This window comes from Schistocerca piceifrons, chromosome 8 (genome assembly GCF_021461385.2).
Source record: "Schistocerca piceifrons isolate TAMUIC-IGC-003096 chromosome 8, iqSchPice1.1, whole genome shotgun sequence".
NCBI lineage: Eukaryota > Metazoa > Arthropoda > Insecta > Orthoptera > Acrididae > Schistocerca > Schistocerca piceifrons.
Window position 1 is genome coordinate 226,892,777 of NC_060145.1, and position 15,064 is coordinate 226,907,840.

At 42.6% G+C, this 15,064-nt stretch overlaps 1 protein-coding gene across 1 annotated transcript in view; it reads right to left on the bottom strand.

Moving 5' to 3' along the window:
- Window positions 1-2,754: 2,754 nt before the first annotated feature.
- Window positions 2,755-15,064, bottom strand: part of LOC124712229 (potassium channel subfamily K member 18-like) — a 145,267-nt gene continuing 132,957 nt past the window's right edge. The window contains exons 10-11 of the mRNA XM_047242523.1: window positions 3,112-3,183; window positions 2,755-2,844 (exon numbers count right to left, since the gene is read on the bottom strand). Of these exons, the coding sequence (XP_047098479.1) occupies window positions 2,755-2,844; window positions 3,112-3,183 (162 nt within the window). The remainder of the gene's footprint in view (window positions 2,845-3,111; window positions 3,184-15,064) is intronic.

Here is a 15,064-nt window from a genome sequence, read left to right on the forward strand (position 1 = left end):
TGTTTTCAATATTATTATCTTAAAAATTTATGAGTTTTCCCCTCTGAATCAAATGTACCCAAGGACGTTCTGTTCATTTTCATATTTACAACACATTAAAATTTATTCATCGTATTTGCACAGAGGATCACTGAGGTCAATTTGACCACAATTCAAGTTTTTGTTTGTTCCTTGCTTGCATCATTTACGAAACTAGAATATGATTGTTGTGTGGGACTATGAAAATATTATTTCTATCTATTTTTTATCCAGGGGGGGGGGGGTTTCTATGCCTCAACTGTTGTCGTACCCTTCCTAACACCACTGGGGTCAATATGCCCCCACAATCCCTTTGAAAGTTCACGTCTCCTTTCTTTTAAAACCCACTCTTTTCAAAATATATGAATTTCGCCCTCTGAGTCAGTTGCGTCCAATGATATTTCGTTCAGTTTTACATTTACAACACATTATAATTTAATTACGGTTTTTTTGACTGACTACCACTGAGGTAAATATGAACCTAAACTTTCTTTTTTGAATGTAACGATTCCGAAACGGAATGGAAACTGTTACGGTGACAGCTGTAACACGTTCTTATGTTAGTTCATTAAAATGATGCCAATATACCCCTTGTAAATTACTTGAGATCACTATGACCGCAGTGGTTCACGGTCATACGAAAAATTTTTGGTGGTAGGAGGGTTAAATTGTTGGTGTCGTCTGTACGTCTCACATGCTCAACTCAGGATATATTTTCTTTTCCTTAATTTTCGAAACTTCCCGTGAATACGTCATTTCGATACATGGATAAATCCTCAGCTAATAGCTTTATGTAATGTGCTGTAGAACTTAATACGTATTAGCTGTAGACAGAAACATAATACGATTAAATGCTAGATTGCTTATTTTTTGAACTACGAGTACCAGCGTACCAGAGTACTGAACCAAACATCATCTGAGATTTAAGATTTCCATCATTTAGATTCCCAAATTTGTGTAGGTGCAGTCTCTCCCATTACAACTGTGTAGCACATCACATCGACGCTAGCCGTAAGTTAAATTTCGTTTCATTGCATTTCAACCTCGTTTCCTCCTCGAGTTGCGCCAATGACCATTCCGACGTATTCTGCGACTCCGCAGGATCGGGAGGAAACATTGTTCCCCTTCTTCACAATTTACTCTAGATCGATTAAACATAGCCCACTCCTATCCCATTGGCAACTGCGACAACTCTGTGTACCATTAGTTGCCCATTTGTGGAATTAAACCTGACCTAGAGATATTCACCATTCAGTTGTGCATATGTTTGGTGTCTTACGGGGAGAGGAAGAAGTAGCGTCGATTGCATGTCATTGCTTGTTGAGCGCTGTATGTTCCTTTGAGCACGTTCTTAGCTAAGGAGCATACAGCTGAGGGCGAGTGACAAAATATTCCTACCGTCCGTTTCGACAGTCTGTTCTCGTTTCCAAGAAGGCTATGAGAGTGACATTGGGATAGCTCCAGATGGCAGTTCTAGAATAATGCATTATTGTTTAACTCATCTGAAAAACGAGATATGTTTTCCAAACTGGGTTGGCAACATCCTGTAGTAACTACTGTTGTTTGCAGTCAGAAGTTCTCTTTTGCAATCAAGTGAGTGAACAAATAATACTGACTCTTTCTTTACAAACGCACTGCTTGTCGTCGTTCGGTTCTGGTGTTCTGAACAGAACCGACAGTTCGACAGTTAGATACTGCAGCTTAATGAAACTTCTTAAATCTAGTGACTGCTGCGAGAAATTACCGTTCTGTAGTTGTGACTTTTCTGTAGTTGTTTCTTTTATGCAATTCTGTGTACCAGAACGGTGTTAATGGTCGAGCCTATAGTACTGATTCGAGAATGTTATTTACGTCTAATCATTTGTTTCATGAATTAGGTCATAGATTTATTCCTAGAATCTTAGCCCTAGCCACCGTGTCACAACATTCCGATGACTACCACTGTTGCTTGTAACACCATACAGTGTGAAAAATTTTCCTCTGTCTTGCACTGATTAGTTAAGATTACTTGAGGATTCGAGAGTAGTTACCCTCTTCCTCATAAAAGAATGAGGTCATATTTCAGTTTCACAGAATATTTCTTTTCCTTTTGAAATCCATAATGAGTATTTATAAAACTATGTCTAGTACAGTGGTATGTTTTTTAGAGTGCGTACTGTTTGACGATTCACTCCACGATAATTCGATGCCAAACCTAGTTGTCTTCATTAATGTGCTGTGACTAATGGTTCCAAGTGGGCTCGGGGCTTGAAGTAAAGCCAAACTACATCATTCGTGGAAACATCGTACATAAAAATGACCTTATAAACCGGCTGGGCGCCTCAAAGTATGTAGACACTCATTTACGCCGAATGAATTTCAGGTATCGTAACTAAAGTTTACAATTCGACGTATACTTTCACTAGTTTGTGAGCGAGAGTTAGTTATGTCGTACACCTGTTACAATTGCTACACAGTTCAGTCTTTCATCCACTCGTTATATAAATGAGTCATGGGGAAATGTGATTGTTTCCGTCTTTCATCGACGGCTGCACGGTCGCTTGAGCACGATAATACACTTGGGACTGGTTCTGGTCAAGAGAGCGTCGTAATTGCCGGGGTGCCCTGGGTAAGAAGTCACACTCGCGGCTTGAGTAACACGGTGCAGTCAGTGGCCATAAGCGCGGTCACACTGTCTCCGGCCCCCTGCCCAGTTGCGACTTACATTTGCGTGACCGCCCAGCCGTCAGGTCGCCCTCACATTTCCGCAGTGTCCGCCTGCGACTCGTCCTCCTCGCGCACTGTGTACACTCCCCCCAGCACGGGCGCTGGCTGCTGCAGCTGCTGCTGTTGAGACAACTGATGTTGCTGCTGCTGACTGGTCTGCTGCTGCTGCGTGCTGGTGACAGGTGTCGGGGCAGGGTCCGCTGGCACCGACGGCAGCATCGGGGGCGGGAGAGGCGGGGGAGGCGGCGGCTGCTGGTGCGGGGGCGGCAGCACGGGGGGCGGCACTGGCGCCAGCGGGGGCGGCACGGGCGCCAGCGGAGGCGGCGGCTGGTGAGCGCGCGCCGCCAGCGTCGGCGTCATCTCCAGCAGCAGCGGCGGCGGCGCCACCGACCCTGTCTCCACCAGGTCCGCCCCCGGAGCGAACAGCGACGTGGGCGTCCCGCCGCTGCACAGCGTCTCCTGCAAATAGAGGCCAACATTAATAAGTCACACAGCTCTCCTGTGTCTGCAATTGGGAGCAGTTGTAGCCTCTGTCGTGTAAACGATCGTGACGCAAACGAGACAGCTGAGATGCAATGGCACGGGTGTTCGGTTTAGATGCATCCACTGGTTATCTGCATTCTATGAAACTTGCAACTGGTTTCTGAGCTGTCACCTGTAGGCGTAGGACAAAATTACACCATACGCCAATCACGCTACCGACTGGAACTAGCAGCTAGTTACTGTCAAAGCTTCTAGCAATCTCGGCTGTGTCACGTAAGTTATGATCGAGCCTTCACACAACTGTAATCAAAGACATGAACTATGCGGTGGATATATACAGAGAAAAATCAAGACACGTTCATAGCATTTCTCGACCTGGAGAAAGCGTAAGAATGGAAGACCAAGAATGAAGTTCACGGATTAAAAAATGCATAAGAGAGGGATGCAGTTTTTCGCCCCTGCTGTTCTACGTCTACGTCGAAGAACCAATGAGGGACATAAAAGAAAGGTTAAAGAGTGATATGAAAATTCAGGATGAAGGGATATCGATGTCACGATTCGCTGATTGGCTGTTAACATTGGTATCCTCAATGAAAGTGAAGAAGAATTACAAGGTCTGATTAATGGAATGGGAAGTCTAATAAATATAGAATATGGAATGAGAGTAAATCGTAGAGATATGAAATTTATGAGAAACAGGGAAATGAGAACAGCCAGAAACTTAACGTCAAAAGTGGTCACCACGAAATAGATGAAATTAACGAATTCTGATACCTATCCAGACAAATAACCCACGACGGATGGAGCAAGGGGACATAAAAAGCAGACCAACACTGGCAAAATGGGAACTATGGCCAAGAGAAGTCTACTGGTATCAAACATGGTCTTAACGCGAGGAAGAAACTTCTCTTGGAGCACAGAATTTTCTGCCAATAAGACATGGAATGTGGGAAAACCGGAATTGGAATCCTCTTGTCTTTACAATTAGACTTACTTGTTCGTTTATTGTTGTTCAGAACAACTGGAGAGTAAGAATTACTGAAACCGCAGACCATATGGGGACTACAGATGGTGAAACTTGGCAGTGTATCGATAATATTTATAATAAAGAAATGGGTGCCTGATCTATTTCAAAAGTGTGAACTCTTCTGGAAACACATGAAAAAGCAATTATGAGAACTCACCAACATAATTGCAGGGTAAAATTATTTACTTAACGAGATAATAAGATAGGGGACAGAACATCACATATTTGTTATAGAAACAGATAATGACATGGATGCAAAAATGTTGTCAGTTACAAAAATGTAGATTTGAGAGCCTTTCAGTCGTTTATGTAATAATTTGTTCTGTAATTCCTGAGCTTCTGCTGGCGCACAAAATGTTCAAATAAATCACAGGAGCCTAGCGGGATGAAGTCGTCAGTCCAAAACCCGTTAAGAGCAAATATAGGGAGGGATAGAGTCCTATCATGTGCAATTCGCAAATAAATAAACTAAAACATATATTAGGACTTTCGCAAAAGTACCTGTATACAAAACACATCCTTCATAGAGTGATACAGAATGAGAGATGGAGCAGATTAAAGAAAATATATCAGATTCAGACACAAGGAATTACCGACCTGCTGCGAGTGGTCATTGACTGGAATCAAAGGCGACAGTTGAAATATCGTGCCGGACCAGCATTCGAACCCGTTTCTGCTGATTGCTATGTAGATGCTATTAACACTGAGCCATCCGGACAAAGAAGTCATCCCAACTGCACGGACTATCATAGCACACCTCCCATCAGGCCCAAATTCTCAATTTATCTACACACTGCTAATGTACTGTCCCTTGCCCATATCTCTATTACTCGCGTCACTCCGCCGACTCCCGTAAGAGTTCGGGCCTGGTGTGCATCTTGCCTTGTGTGTGCTGTATCTGTTCTTTCAGACATGTCCGAAAGAACAGACACCACGTATGTACGTTCTTGATTTGCTATGTGTCATGCTACCATCACTTTACCTTCATCTATTGCTCATATATCAGCGTTTTAAAATAGGGTGAAGTTCTTTTAGTCATACCACAGCCTAGGTCGTCGTTTAATAATATCTGATTCCAAGTTTAGAAAATGCGAAATCAAATAGTGTAAAATTGAAGTAAATAGTCGTACGTAAGTAAGCAAGACCCCGTAATTGGAGCGCTGGCTGTCGTGGCAGAAAAATAATTAACAAAAAAAGTTAATTTGACGGTTTTTAGCAATTTTACTCGCTCATTTGAAGGGAAAATTCAGAGACGAATATGATGATAAAGTCATTGTTTTGTGTCATGCCTACTTTCGTGGTACTCTGCCACTGATATAAGCATAATCAAACGTTACGAATCTTCGAGGTTCTGCATGTAGTTCTGGTTTGAAGTGGTAGAGGTCTTACTGCCTAAATCGTAACCGTGGAGAATTCGTTAACCTACTTGTACGACATAGAAGTCAGCAAATTACATCGCAACAAAAAAATTGTTTGTGTCAGGTGATCAGTATTACGAAGAGAGCCTGCAATAAGAGGACGAAGAGAGCTTGCAATAAGAGGAAGCAGAAGTATATGAAAGAAGCACTATAGAAACATCAGAATGGTGAATTTGAATTTAATGAAGCCGTAAAACATATACCCATGCCTATACTGCGCCGTCATTTGAAAGATATAAAGAAAACGTCACGATTTGGAAGATCTAAGGCTCTGACAACAGATACTAAAGATGAATTAGAACAACATGTAATTGATTTAGAGCCCATTTCTTTGGAATAATTATTACTGAAGTAAGGAAACTCACCTACAGTTTTCTAATAAATATTATCCACCGCATAGCTTCAATATAGAAAAAAAGGTGGCCGGTAAAATAGTAGTACTGGTTTATGAAAAATTATCTCACTTTGTGCTTGCGAGTCCCAGAAGTAATATCGATGGCACGAAGGAAGGGATTTCATAAAGAGTGTATTAATGAATTATTCGATAAATACGGGGAAGTACTAGATGAACGTAAGCTTGCTGCTGACGAAATACTGGATGAAACAGTACTGGATGAAACAGTATTATCCACAGTTCACAATCCGTGTCAAGTAATTGCCCGAAAAGGCAAACTCCACGTGGAGGCAGTCACAAGCGGAGAAGGAGGACTACAACCCAACGTGTATGTGCAATCAATTCAGAAGGCGAATTCATACCTCCGATGCAGCAGTATTAATGATGTCTTAAAAAGAGGAACTCCAACAAACAAAGCTTTTGGATCCTAAAGAAACGGATAGATAACGTCAGGATTGTTCGTCCGATGGCTAAACAATTTCATACAGTGTACAGAAGTAGTAAAAAGGGACTAGAAACAATTTTTGCTTTTGGTAGATGGACGCCGTACAGACACCAAAAGTTTAGAGGCAATTCAGGTGGTTTGTGATCATGGTGTAATCATTCAATTTTTCCCGCTCACACGACTCATCGTCTACATTCACTGGACAGATTGGTCATTAAACATATAAAAATGAAGCAGTACTTTCGTGACTACTTTCACATGTTGGCAGTATTGCAGAAAAAGCTAATATTGCACAGTCCTGGGTAGGGCACATCCCAGATCAGTTTCCGTGGACATAGTACTAACGGGTTTTAAGGCAACAGTCTTGTGGTCATTTCATAGAAATGTCTTCAAGAAGAGGACTTTGTAGGTAATAATGTACATATTGTTGATGAATCTGACCAAGAATCATCGGAACTGAAGTAACAACTCGAAATTCTGGAAGCCCACGTAACGTAGCAACACCGCTTAATGATCACTATGAACGTTCTACAACGTCTCAAGAATGTGGACCCGAAAACATTACTACAATAGTTGCCGAAATTAACAGTCAACATACGAAGTCTTACTTGTACACTTTATGTCCTATCCCGTATACAACAACAGTTATCAAGAAAAATACGAAACGACATAACCCAACAACGGAATTAACGTCAAATCATTACAAAAAGGATAAAAGCAAAAGAAAAGATTCATAAAATGAAAGAAAACTCGTACTCAAACCTATAAAAAAGACGGATAGATGAGAACTTTAAAAAGTATAAAAAATGAAGGATAGAATGAATCGGTTATGTGAGCTGTGCAAGAAAGACCAAGAAGAAGACGCGATTCAGTGTATGAACGTAAAAGGTTGGATACATGATCCATGCCCAGGAGTGGAAATTAGCAGTAAGAAATATTTCTGTGATATCTATGTTCAGACCAAATGATTTTCGTTATCAGATTTGAGCACTCGATTTTGTTAACGATGATATTTTGTTTCCTACACATGATTTCATCACGTGTAAGCAGAATTCTTATCCTAAGTACGATTTAGGTTACAGGGGGCACGGATTAGGAAACAGGATGCCTTAATCTTACCGAAGCTTGAGATTTGGAAAAGCTTCAAAACTCATTTTGTGAATGGATTTTTGTACATATGTGAAAGCTAGTTAATAGCTTAAAAAATAAAGGTCCAGTGTACGCAAAAAAATTATGCTTTTTGAATTACCATACAATATACCGTACTTTCCCATTAAGGCTTACAACTTGAGCAACTTTAAGCCGGGTGACCGAACGGTTCTAGGCGCTTCAGTCTGGAACCGCGCGACTGCTACGGTCACAGGTTCGAATCCTGCTTCGGGCATGGCTGTATGTGATGTCCTTAGGTTAGTCAAGTTTAAGTAGTTCTAAGTTCTAGGGGACTGATGGCCTCAGATATTAAGTCCCATTGTACTCAGAGCCATTTGAACCATTTGAGCAACTTTACCCTATATTTGGCTTTGTGTAAGCTGTATGCTTACGATATGTTATATTCTTCTTATGTTTTGCATATATACATTATACTCTATTTGTTTTACTTAGCTTTATGTTCGTGTACGCGCCTTATGGCTGGTTTGCGAGACACCTGATTCTCTTTTGCCATAAGAGCGCTGTATGCGCTTTCTAGTCTGTCATAGTCTTTCGTGTGAGCGCTAAACGGACCTATTATCCCGTGCACAGCTGATAGCGCCTTTGTACGTTTGTAAGCGTGGTCCTACGCCGTGCTGCTACGGCGCAGTCTGATGGTGTGGTTATAGTAACGTACGATTTTTAGGAATTTATTGTCGCAATATCTTTCATTTAATTAGGTCCGCCTCTCATTCCGTATGGCACTATGACGGAAGCGGTTTTATTTCCAATTACTTTTGTGTACGTTTTAATATACGTAGGTCGGAACTTAAATAGTGGCAACACTGCTGTGGAGGCACTATGCAATGAAAGCTACTATTGTCGCTGATAGCAGACGTGGTTGACGCACGTACCTTATCTCGGAGCAAATTGACTTGCCGTCCCACGTTACCGGCGTGCACACAATCGAGGGAAAGGCAGTCACTTGTAAGCGAGCGGTCTAATGTAACGGTGTGACTGTTTCGAAACAGGGACAACGGAGTTGTATCAAGCTTGAATGTGCCAGAGGTCATACAGCACGACACTGTCATCAAGGTCTTCAAGAGGCGTGCGGGGAATCCGCATTGCCGTACAGAACAGTGGCACGTTGGGTAAAAGCCTTGAACGAAGGTCGGCAAACTGTGGCAGACCTGAAACGGGCAGGTCGTCCTAGCGTCTCTGAAGAAGAAGTGCATGCTGTTGCTGCGTTAGTGGACAGTGATCGACGCCATACGATTCGTGAGTTCACCCACGAATCCACATATGACTGTGCTTCGCATCCTGAAGGAATGCCTGAGCATGCGAAAAATTGCACCACGATGGATTCCGCATGAATTGACGGAAATACAGAAATGGATGCGTTACGACGCTGCTCAGACGCACTTTGAGCGCTATGAGTGCGAAGGAGAGGCTTTCTTATGCCGTATCGTAACACTGGATGAGACATGGGCCACATCGTATGAGCCAAAACTGAAACGCCATTATGGGTCTCCGCGAAAGTCGAAAGTGCGTCAGAGCTGCAGTATGGTGAAAGCTATGGTGATTCTCGTGTACGACTGCGATGGTGTTATCCTAACGCATTATATTCCTCCACGGCACAGTATTACTGTTCGTTTCTGGGGCATCACTTGTGACCAGCTTTGTGAAAGAAGCGCCGACACTTTCTGTGCAACCGACCCATCACTTCGCACGACAATGTGTGGGCGCTTACAGCTCAAGCTGTGGCTGCTCCGTTCGATCGATGAGACTGGGAAGTACTGTACCATCCACCATACTCTCCGGACGTAAGTCCATGTGACTTTGATTTGATTCCAAAGATGAAGAACCCACGTCATGGAATTCGCTTCGGAATTGTTACAGAGATTTTACAGGCAGTAGACCGCTCCATTCGCACCATTTCCTAATGGTATACAAAGCCTTCCACATCTCTGGCAACGGGTTCTACACAACGCTGGTGACTACTTTGAAGGACAGTAACAGGCGCAAACAAGTAACTCTTTTCTATCGGTTGTGAATAAATGGTTGCCACTATTTCAGTTCCAACCCTCATATGTTTTAGTTTATATATTCCTGTAGTCGTATAAGATAGAACCAAGCCCCTCCCTCTCTTTGCTCTGAATGGCACGTTTCCTTATAGGAAATGGAATGTTTTGAAAAATCGGAGAAAGTGCAGTGTCAAGCGACCATAGGTCACGAAACCAACCTTTTTACCACACTATCAAAAACCGTAACTTACACACAAAAACGTGATATAATCTCATTTCCGTTTGTAAATGCATAATAAACAGAAAAATAAAAATTTAGTTTTGCTATTTGCAGATGAGAAGTTGTAGATTGAGTAGCAGAATAGGTACCAAAAAAAATGTCCAATCGTATCATGTAAGTTATGCAAACTAATGCATACACCAACTCTTTTTGCCAATTAAGCCATAAATAGAACTTTGACATAATATTATAAACAACACACGGCGCAGCAGGTCGTTCAGCATATCTTAATTGTGAACTATTAACAAATGATGTATAATATTTAACAACAATTATTCATTCACAATTAAAAATATTATGTACCAAAAGTTTCGCTAAATGTTAATATGTAACAACAATTTTATTTAGAAAATAAAAAATAACCCACTGAAGATTGCACAAAAAGTGCTGAAAAATAAGGTGTCCTGCATATGTTGGAATCCGTCGTCCTATTCCCGTACCAAGTACGGACGTAACAGGAACAACTGCAAGAGCACAAAGAACGTTTCCTTGTTTAATAGACAGCCAGACAATACCAAAAGAGGGAGAAATTAAATAACTTCCCAATCCAGGCTGTTCTCCACGTCGAAATAATTCAGAACGCTTGTTGCACCAGCCAGCCAGTATGGAAAGGAAAAAAAAATTGTATAAAACATCTGATATGTGGTGAAAATCGGTATGCATGCCACAGCATGGTTATCAGTGTGTTCCAAAACGCCGAGCAGAAGCCAGCCGGGGTGGCCGAGCGGTTCTAGGCGCTTCAGTCTGGAACCTCGCGTCCTCCACGGTCGCAGGTTCGAATCCTGCATGGGGCATGGATGTGTGTGTTGTCCTTAGGTTAGTTAGGTTTAAGTAGTTCTAAAATCTAGGCGACTGATGACCACATCTATTAAGTCCCATAGTGCTCAGAGCCTTTTGAACCTTTTTTGAGCCGAGCATAAAAGCAGAATTTTCTGGTGCTCATACCTCATGTTCTGTTGGCGATAAAAAGACAGGTTCAAGGATTCTGGATAGCCCCTTGGCTAGGGACTGTTGGCATACCCAACAGAAGGATCGACTTACACTAAAGTAACGAAAGTCATGGGATACCTCCTAATATCCATTGCCTGTAGAAGGGCAGTCAATCGACGGGGGCATAAACTCAACAAATCGTTGATGGTCCCTACAGAAAAACTGAGCGATGCTCCCACTATAGAGGCCCATAATTGGAAAAGTGTTGCCAGTGAAGAATGTTGTCCACGAACTGTCCTATTGGTTATGTCTTGTAAATGTTCGATAGGATTCACTGTCCGGAATGTCCTTCAAACTAATCGCGAACTACTGTGCCCCAGCGAGGTGGCGCATTGTCAACCACAAATACTCCATAGTTGTTTGGAAACACGAAGTCCATGAATGGCTGCAAATGGTCTCCAAGTAACCGAACACGGCCATTTCCAGTCAATTATCGCTTCAGTTGGACGTTCCATATAAATATGGCCCACACTATTATGGAGCCCCATCAGCTTGCATCGTGCCTTGTTGACAACTTGGGTCCATGGCCTCGTGGGGTCTGCGCAACACACGAACACTACCAGCAACTCCTACCATCTGAAATCTGGACTAAATTTACTACTCCACGGTTTTCCAGTCGTCTAGGGTCCAACCGATATGGTCACGAGCTTAGGAGACGGCTGCAGGCGATGTACTGTCAGTGAAGGCACTCAAGTCGGTCGTCTGCTCCCACATCCCATTAAAGATAAATTTCGCCGTCGTTTGTCCCACATTGATTTCTCCCATTATGTCACGCAGTGTTGCTCGTTTATTAGCACTAACCGTTCTACGCAGGGACCGTTGCTCTCGGTCGTTAGGGGAAGGTCGTTGGCCACTTCGTTGTCCGTGGTGACAGGTAATGGCTGAATTCTGGTACTCTCAGCACACTCTTGACTCTGTGTATCTCGGAATATTAAATTCCCTAACGATTTCTGGAATGGAATGTCCCTGGAATGTAGTTGTAACTATCGTTCCGTGTTCAAAGTCTGTCAACTTCCATCGTGCGGCCATAATCACGTTGAAACTTCTTTAACATCGATTATCTGAGTACAAATGAGGGCTCCTCCAATGCACTGCCCTTTTGTACCTTGTCTACGCGAAACTATCTATCGCTATTCCACGACTTGTCACCTCAGCGTAGTGTCACAGTGGTAAAGTACAGGGTCAAAGTGTGAATGTTACACATATCCTCACTTCCTTTTTAGGCAAATGGTTCTTTTTGAATTTGACGTCGTCTACTTTAGGCGTGATGGGACTTACAGGATTTACAGAGGCTGCGTTACTCCGTGGATAGTTCCTCGGTAAACCCGAAGAAATATTTACTATATTTTCGTCGTCAGCAGCGGAGTACAAACTAGTCGAGGATTCCAAGAGAGCTATGAACAACAAGTAACTGTACTTGTTACGATGTATTATTCAGATACCGATCGCGAATAGCGTTAAAAATTGTCTTCATATTATTATCTGTTTGCGCGATACAAGGTTTAAATATACCCTACTTATATACGTAAAATACGCCCATAAAATCCTGTGTGACGCGAATACTTGATGTTTGTAAAGTGACGTAGCCCAGAGAAATATGTTATAAAGTATCTCCTCTATCATCTGCGAATCCCATGTTGTACTATTGAAGCACATGCAAAATTTTCCTGCCCGTAAAATATGGTCTGAGGCTAAGATTGGTTTTGTGTTATTTCAGTTTCACACAAATAAACTATCTAAATTTTACAGATCAATAAATTTCTTTTCATATGAATAACATGCTCCACTGCAACAGGGAAAATAAGTCAACCACCCGAAAAATACTCCTATCGGAGGGCAAGAAACTCTAATAGGTTCTTGTTTTAAAAACTTCGAACAATGGGTTACCAGCAACCTCGTTCTACGTGCCTCTGCACCTATAAAAATTTCCCCAAAAGCTTTGCCATGCAATCATATTCGCGAATTTTTATACTGAGAGAGAAAAAGAACGCGGCAGTGGCAAAGAGAATGAAAAGTAATCAATACTGGAAGATAGTAGACAGTTGTTGTGTTATACACTGAAGCAACAAAGAAACTGGTATAGGCATGCGTACTCAAATATAAATGTATATAAACAGGTAGAAACTGGCGCTGCGGGTGGCAACGGCTATATAAGACAACAAGTGTCTGGTGCAGTTGTTAGATACGTTACTGCTGTTATAATGGCTGATTAACAAGATTTAAGTGAGTTTGAACGTGGTGTTATAGTCGGCGCACGAGCGATGAAACACAGTATCTCCGAGGTAGCGATGAAGTGGGGATTTTCCCGTACGACCATTTCACGAGTGTACCGTGAACATCAGGAATCCGGTAAAACATCAAATCACCGCCGTCGCTACAGCCGAAAAAAGATCCTGCAAGAATGGGAACTACGACGACTGAAGAGAATTGTTCAACGTGAAAGAAGTGCAACCCTTCTGCAAATTGAAGCAGACTTTATTGTTGAGTCATCAGCAAGTGTCAGCGTGCGAACCATTCAACAAAACATCATCTACATGGGTGTTAGAGCCGAAATCCCACTCATGTACCATTGATGACTGAACGAAACAAAGATTTACGCCTAGCCTGGGCTCGCCAACACAGACTTTGGACTGTTGATGACTTGAAACATGTTGCCTGGTCGGAAGAGTCTCGTTTCAAATTGTATCGAGCGGATGGACGTGTACGGATATGAAGACAACCTCATGAATCCATGGACCCTGTATGTCTGCAGAGAACTGTTCAAGCTGCTGGAGGCTCTGTAATTATGTAGGGCGTGTGCAGTTGGGGTGATATGGGACTGCTGGTACGTCAAGGCAGGACTCTGACAGGTGACACGTACGCATGCATCCTGTTTGATCACCGGCATCCATTCATGTCTACTGCGAATTCCGACGGCGTTGGGCAATTCCAGCAGTGCAATGCGACACCCCACACGTCCAGAATTACTACAGAGTTGTTCCAGGAACACTCTTCTGAATTTAAACACTTCCGCTGGCCACTAAACTCCCCAGAAAGGAACGGTATTGACCATATTTCGGATGCTCTGCAACTTGCTGTTTAGAAGAGATCTCTACCACCTCGGGCTTTTACGGATTTATAGACTGGCCTGTAGGATTCATGGTGTCAGGTACCTCCATCACTACATCAGACATTATTCGAGTCCATATCAGGTCGTGTTGCGGCACTTCTGCGTGCTCGCTGGGGCCATACACGATATTAGGTAGGTGTACCAGTTTCTTTGTCTCTTCAGTGTAGAAAGAGCAAAGGAGACATTAGTGAGAGAGAAACAGAGGGACATAGTGGCAGTGATACATAGCTGACACTGACAGAATAGTGGTAGGAAAAGTATACTGGAGGCCGATAAAGCGAAGGAGAAAGTGGAAGTGGGAGAGAGACAGTGATAATGACAAACAGAGTCCATGGCAATGACAACGAGGAAGCGAGAGATAGTGAAAGGGAGAGGAGATAGGAGCAGTAGGAAGGAATGGGTGATATACTCCCGGTGAGAGAGGGCAAGAGGAAGACAGTGACAGCGGAAGGAGGCAGTAGTGTTAGGGCCAGACGAAGAATACCACGGCTATGAGACACGAGGCAGTGACAGAGACACGCAAAGAGATTATGACAATGAGTTGAGCTGAATGAGTCAGTGAGAAGGGGTAACTGGAAGCGGATGGATATGAGCGACTTACAGCTATGGACTAGTGGGTGTGAGTGAGTTATTAGGAAAGCTTCAGGTAGTTTGAGGTGACTTGCATGTTACAAAAATAGCAAACATGTTCACATGCGAAATCTTTTGAGAAAATTTTTAAAGGTGGCCACTAAGATAGAATGAGGCAGCTGGCATCCCAGCATTCAGTCAGAGTCTTTCAAACTAAATAAACAGAAACATATTATACGCGAGACGGAACAGTTCAAGTTCCTAGGCGTTCGGATAGATAGTAAGCTTTTGTGGAAAGCCCATGTTCAGGATCTTGTTCAGAAACTAAATGCTGCTTTATTTACCATTAGAACAGAATTTGAAATAAGTGACAGTTCAACACGAAAAGTAGTCTAATGCGCAAATTTTCATACGCTTATGTCTTATGGTATTATTTTTTGGGGTAATTCTTGTGATTCAAAAAGGGTATTTT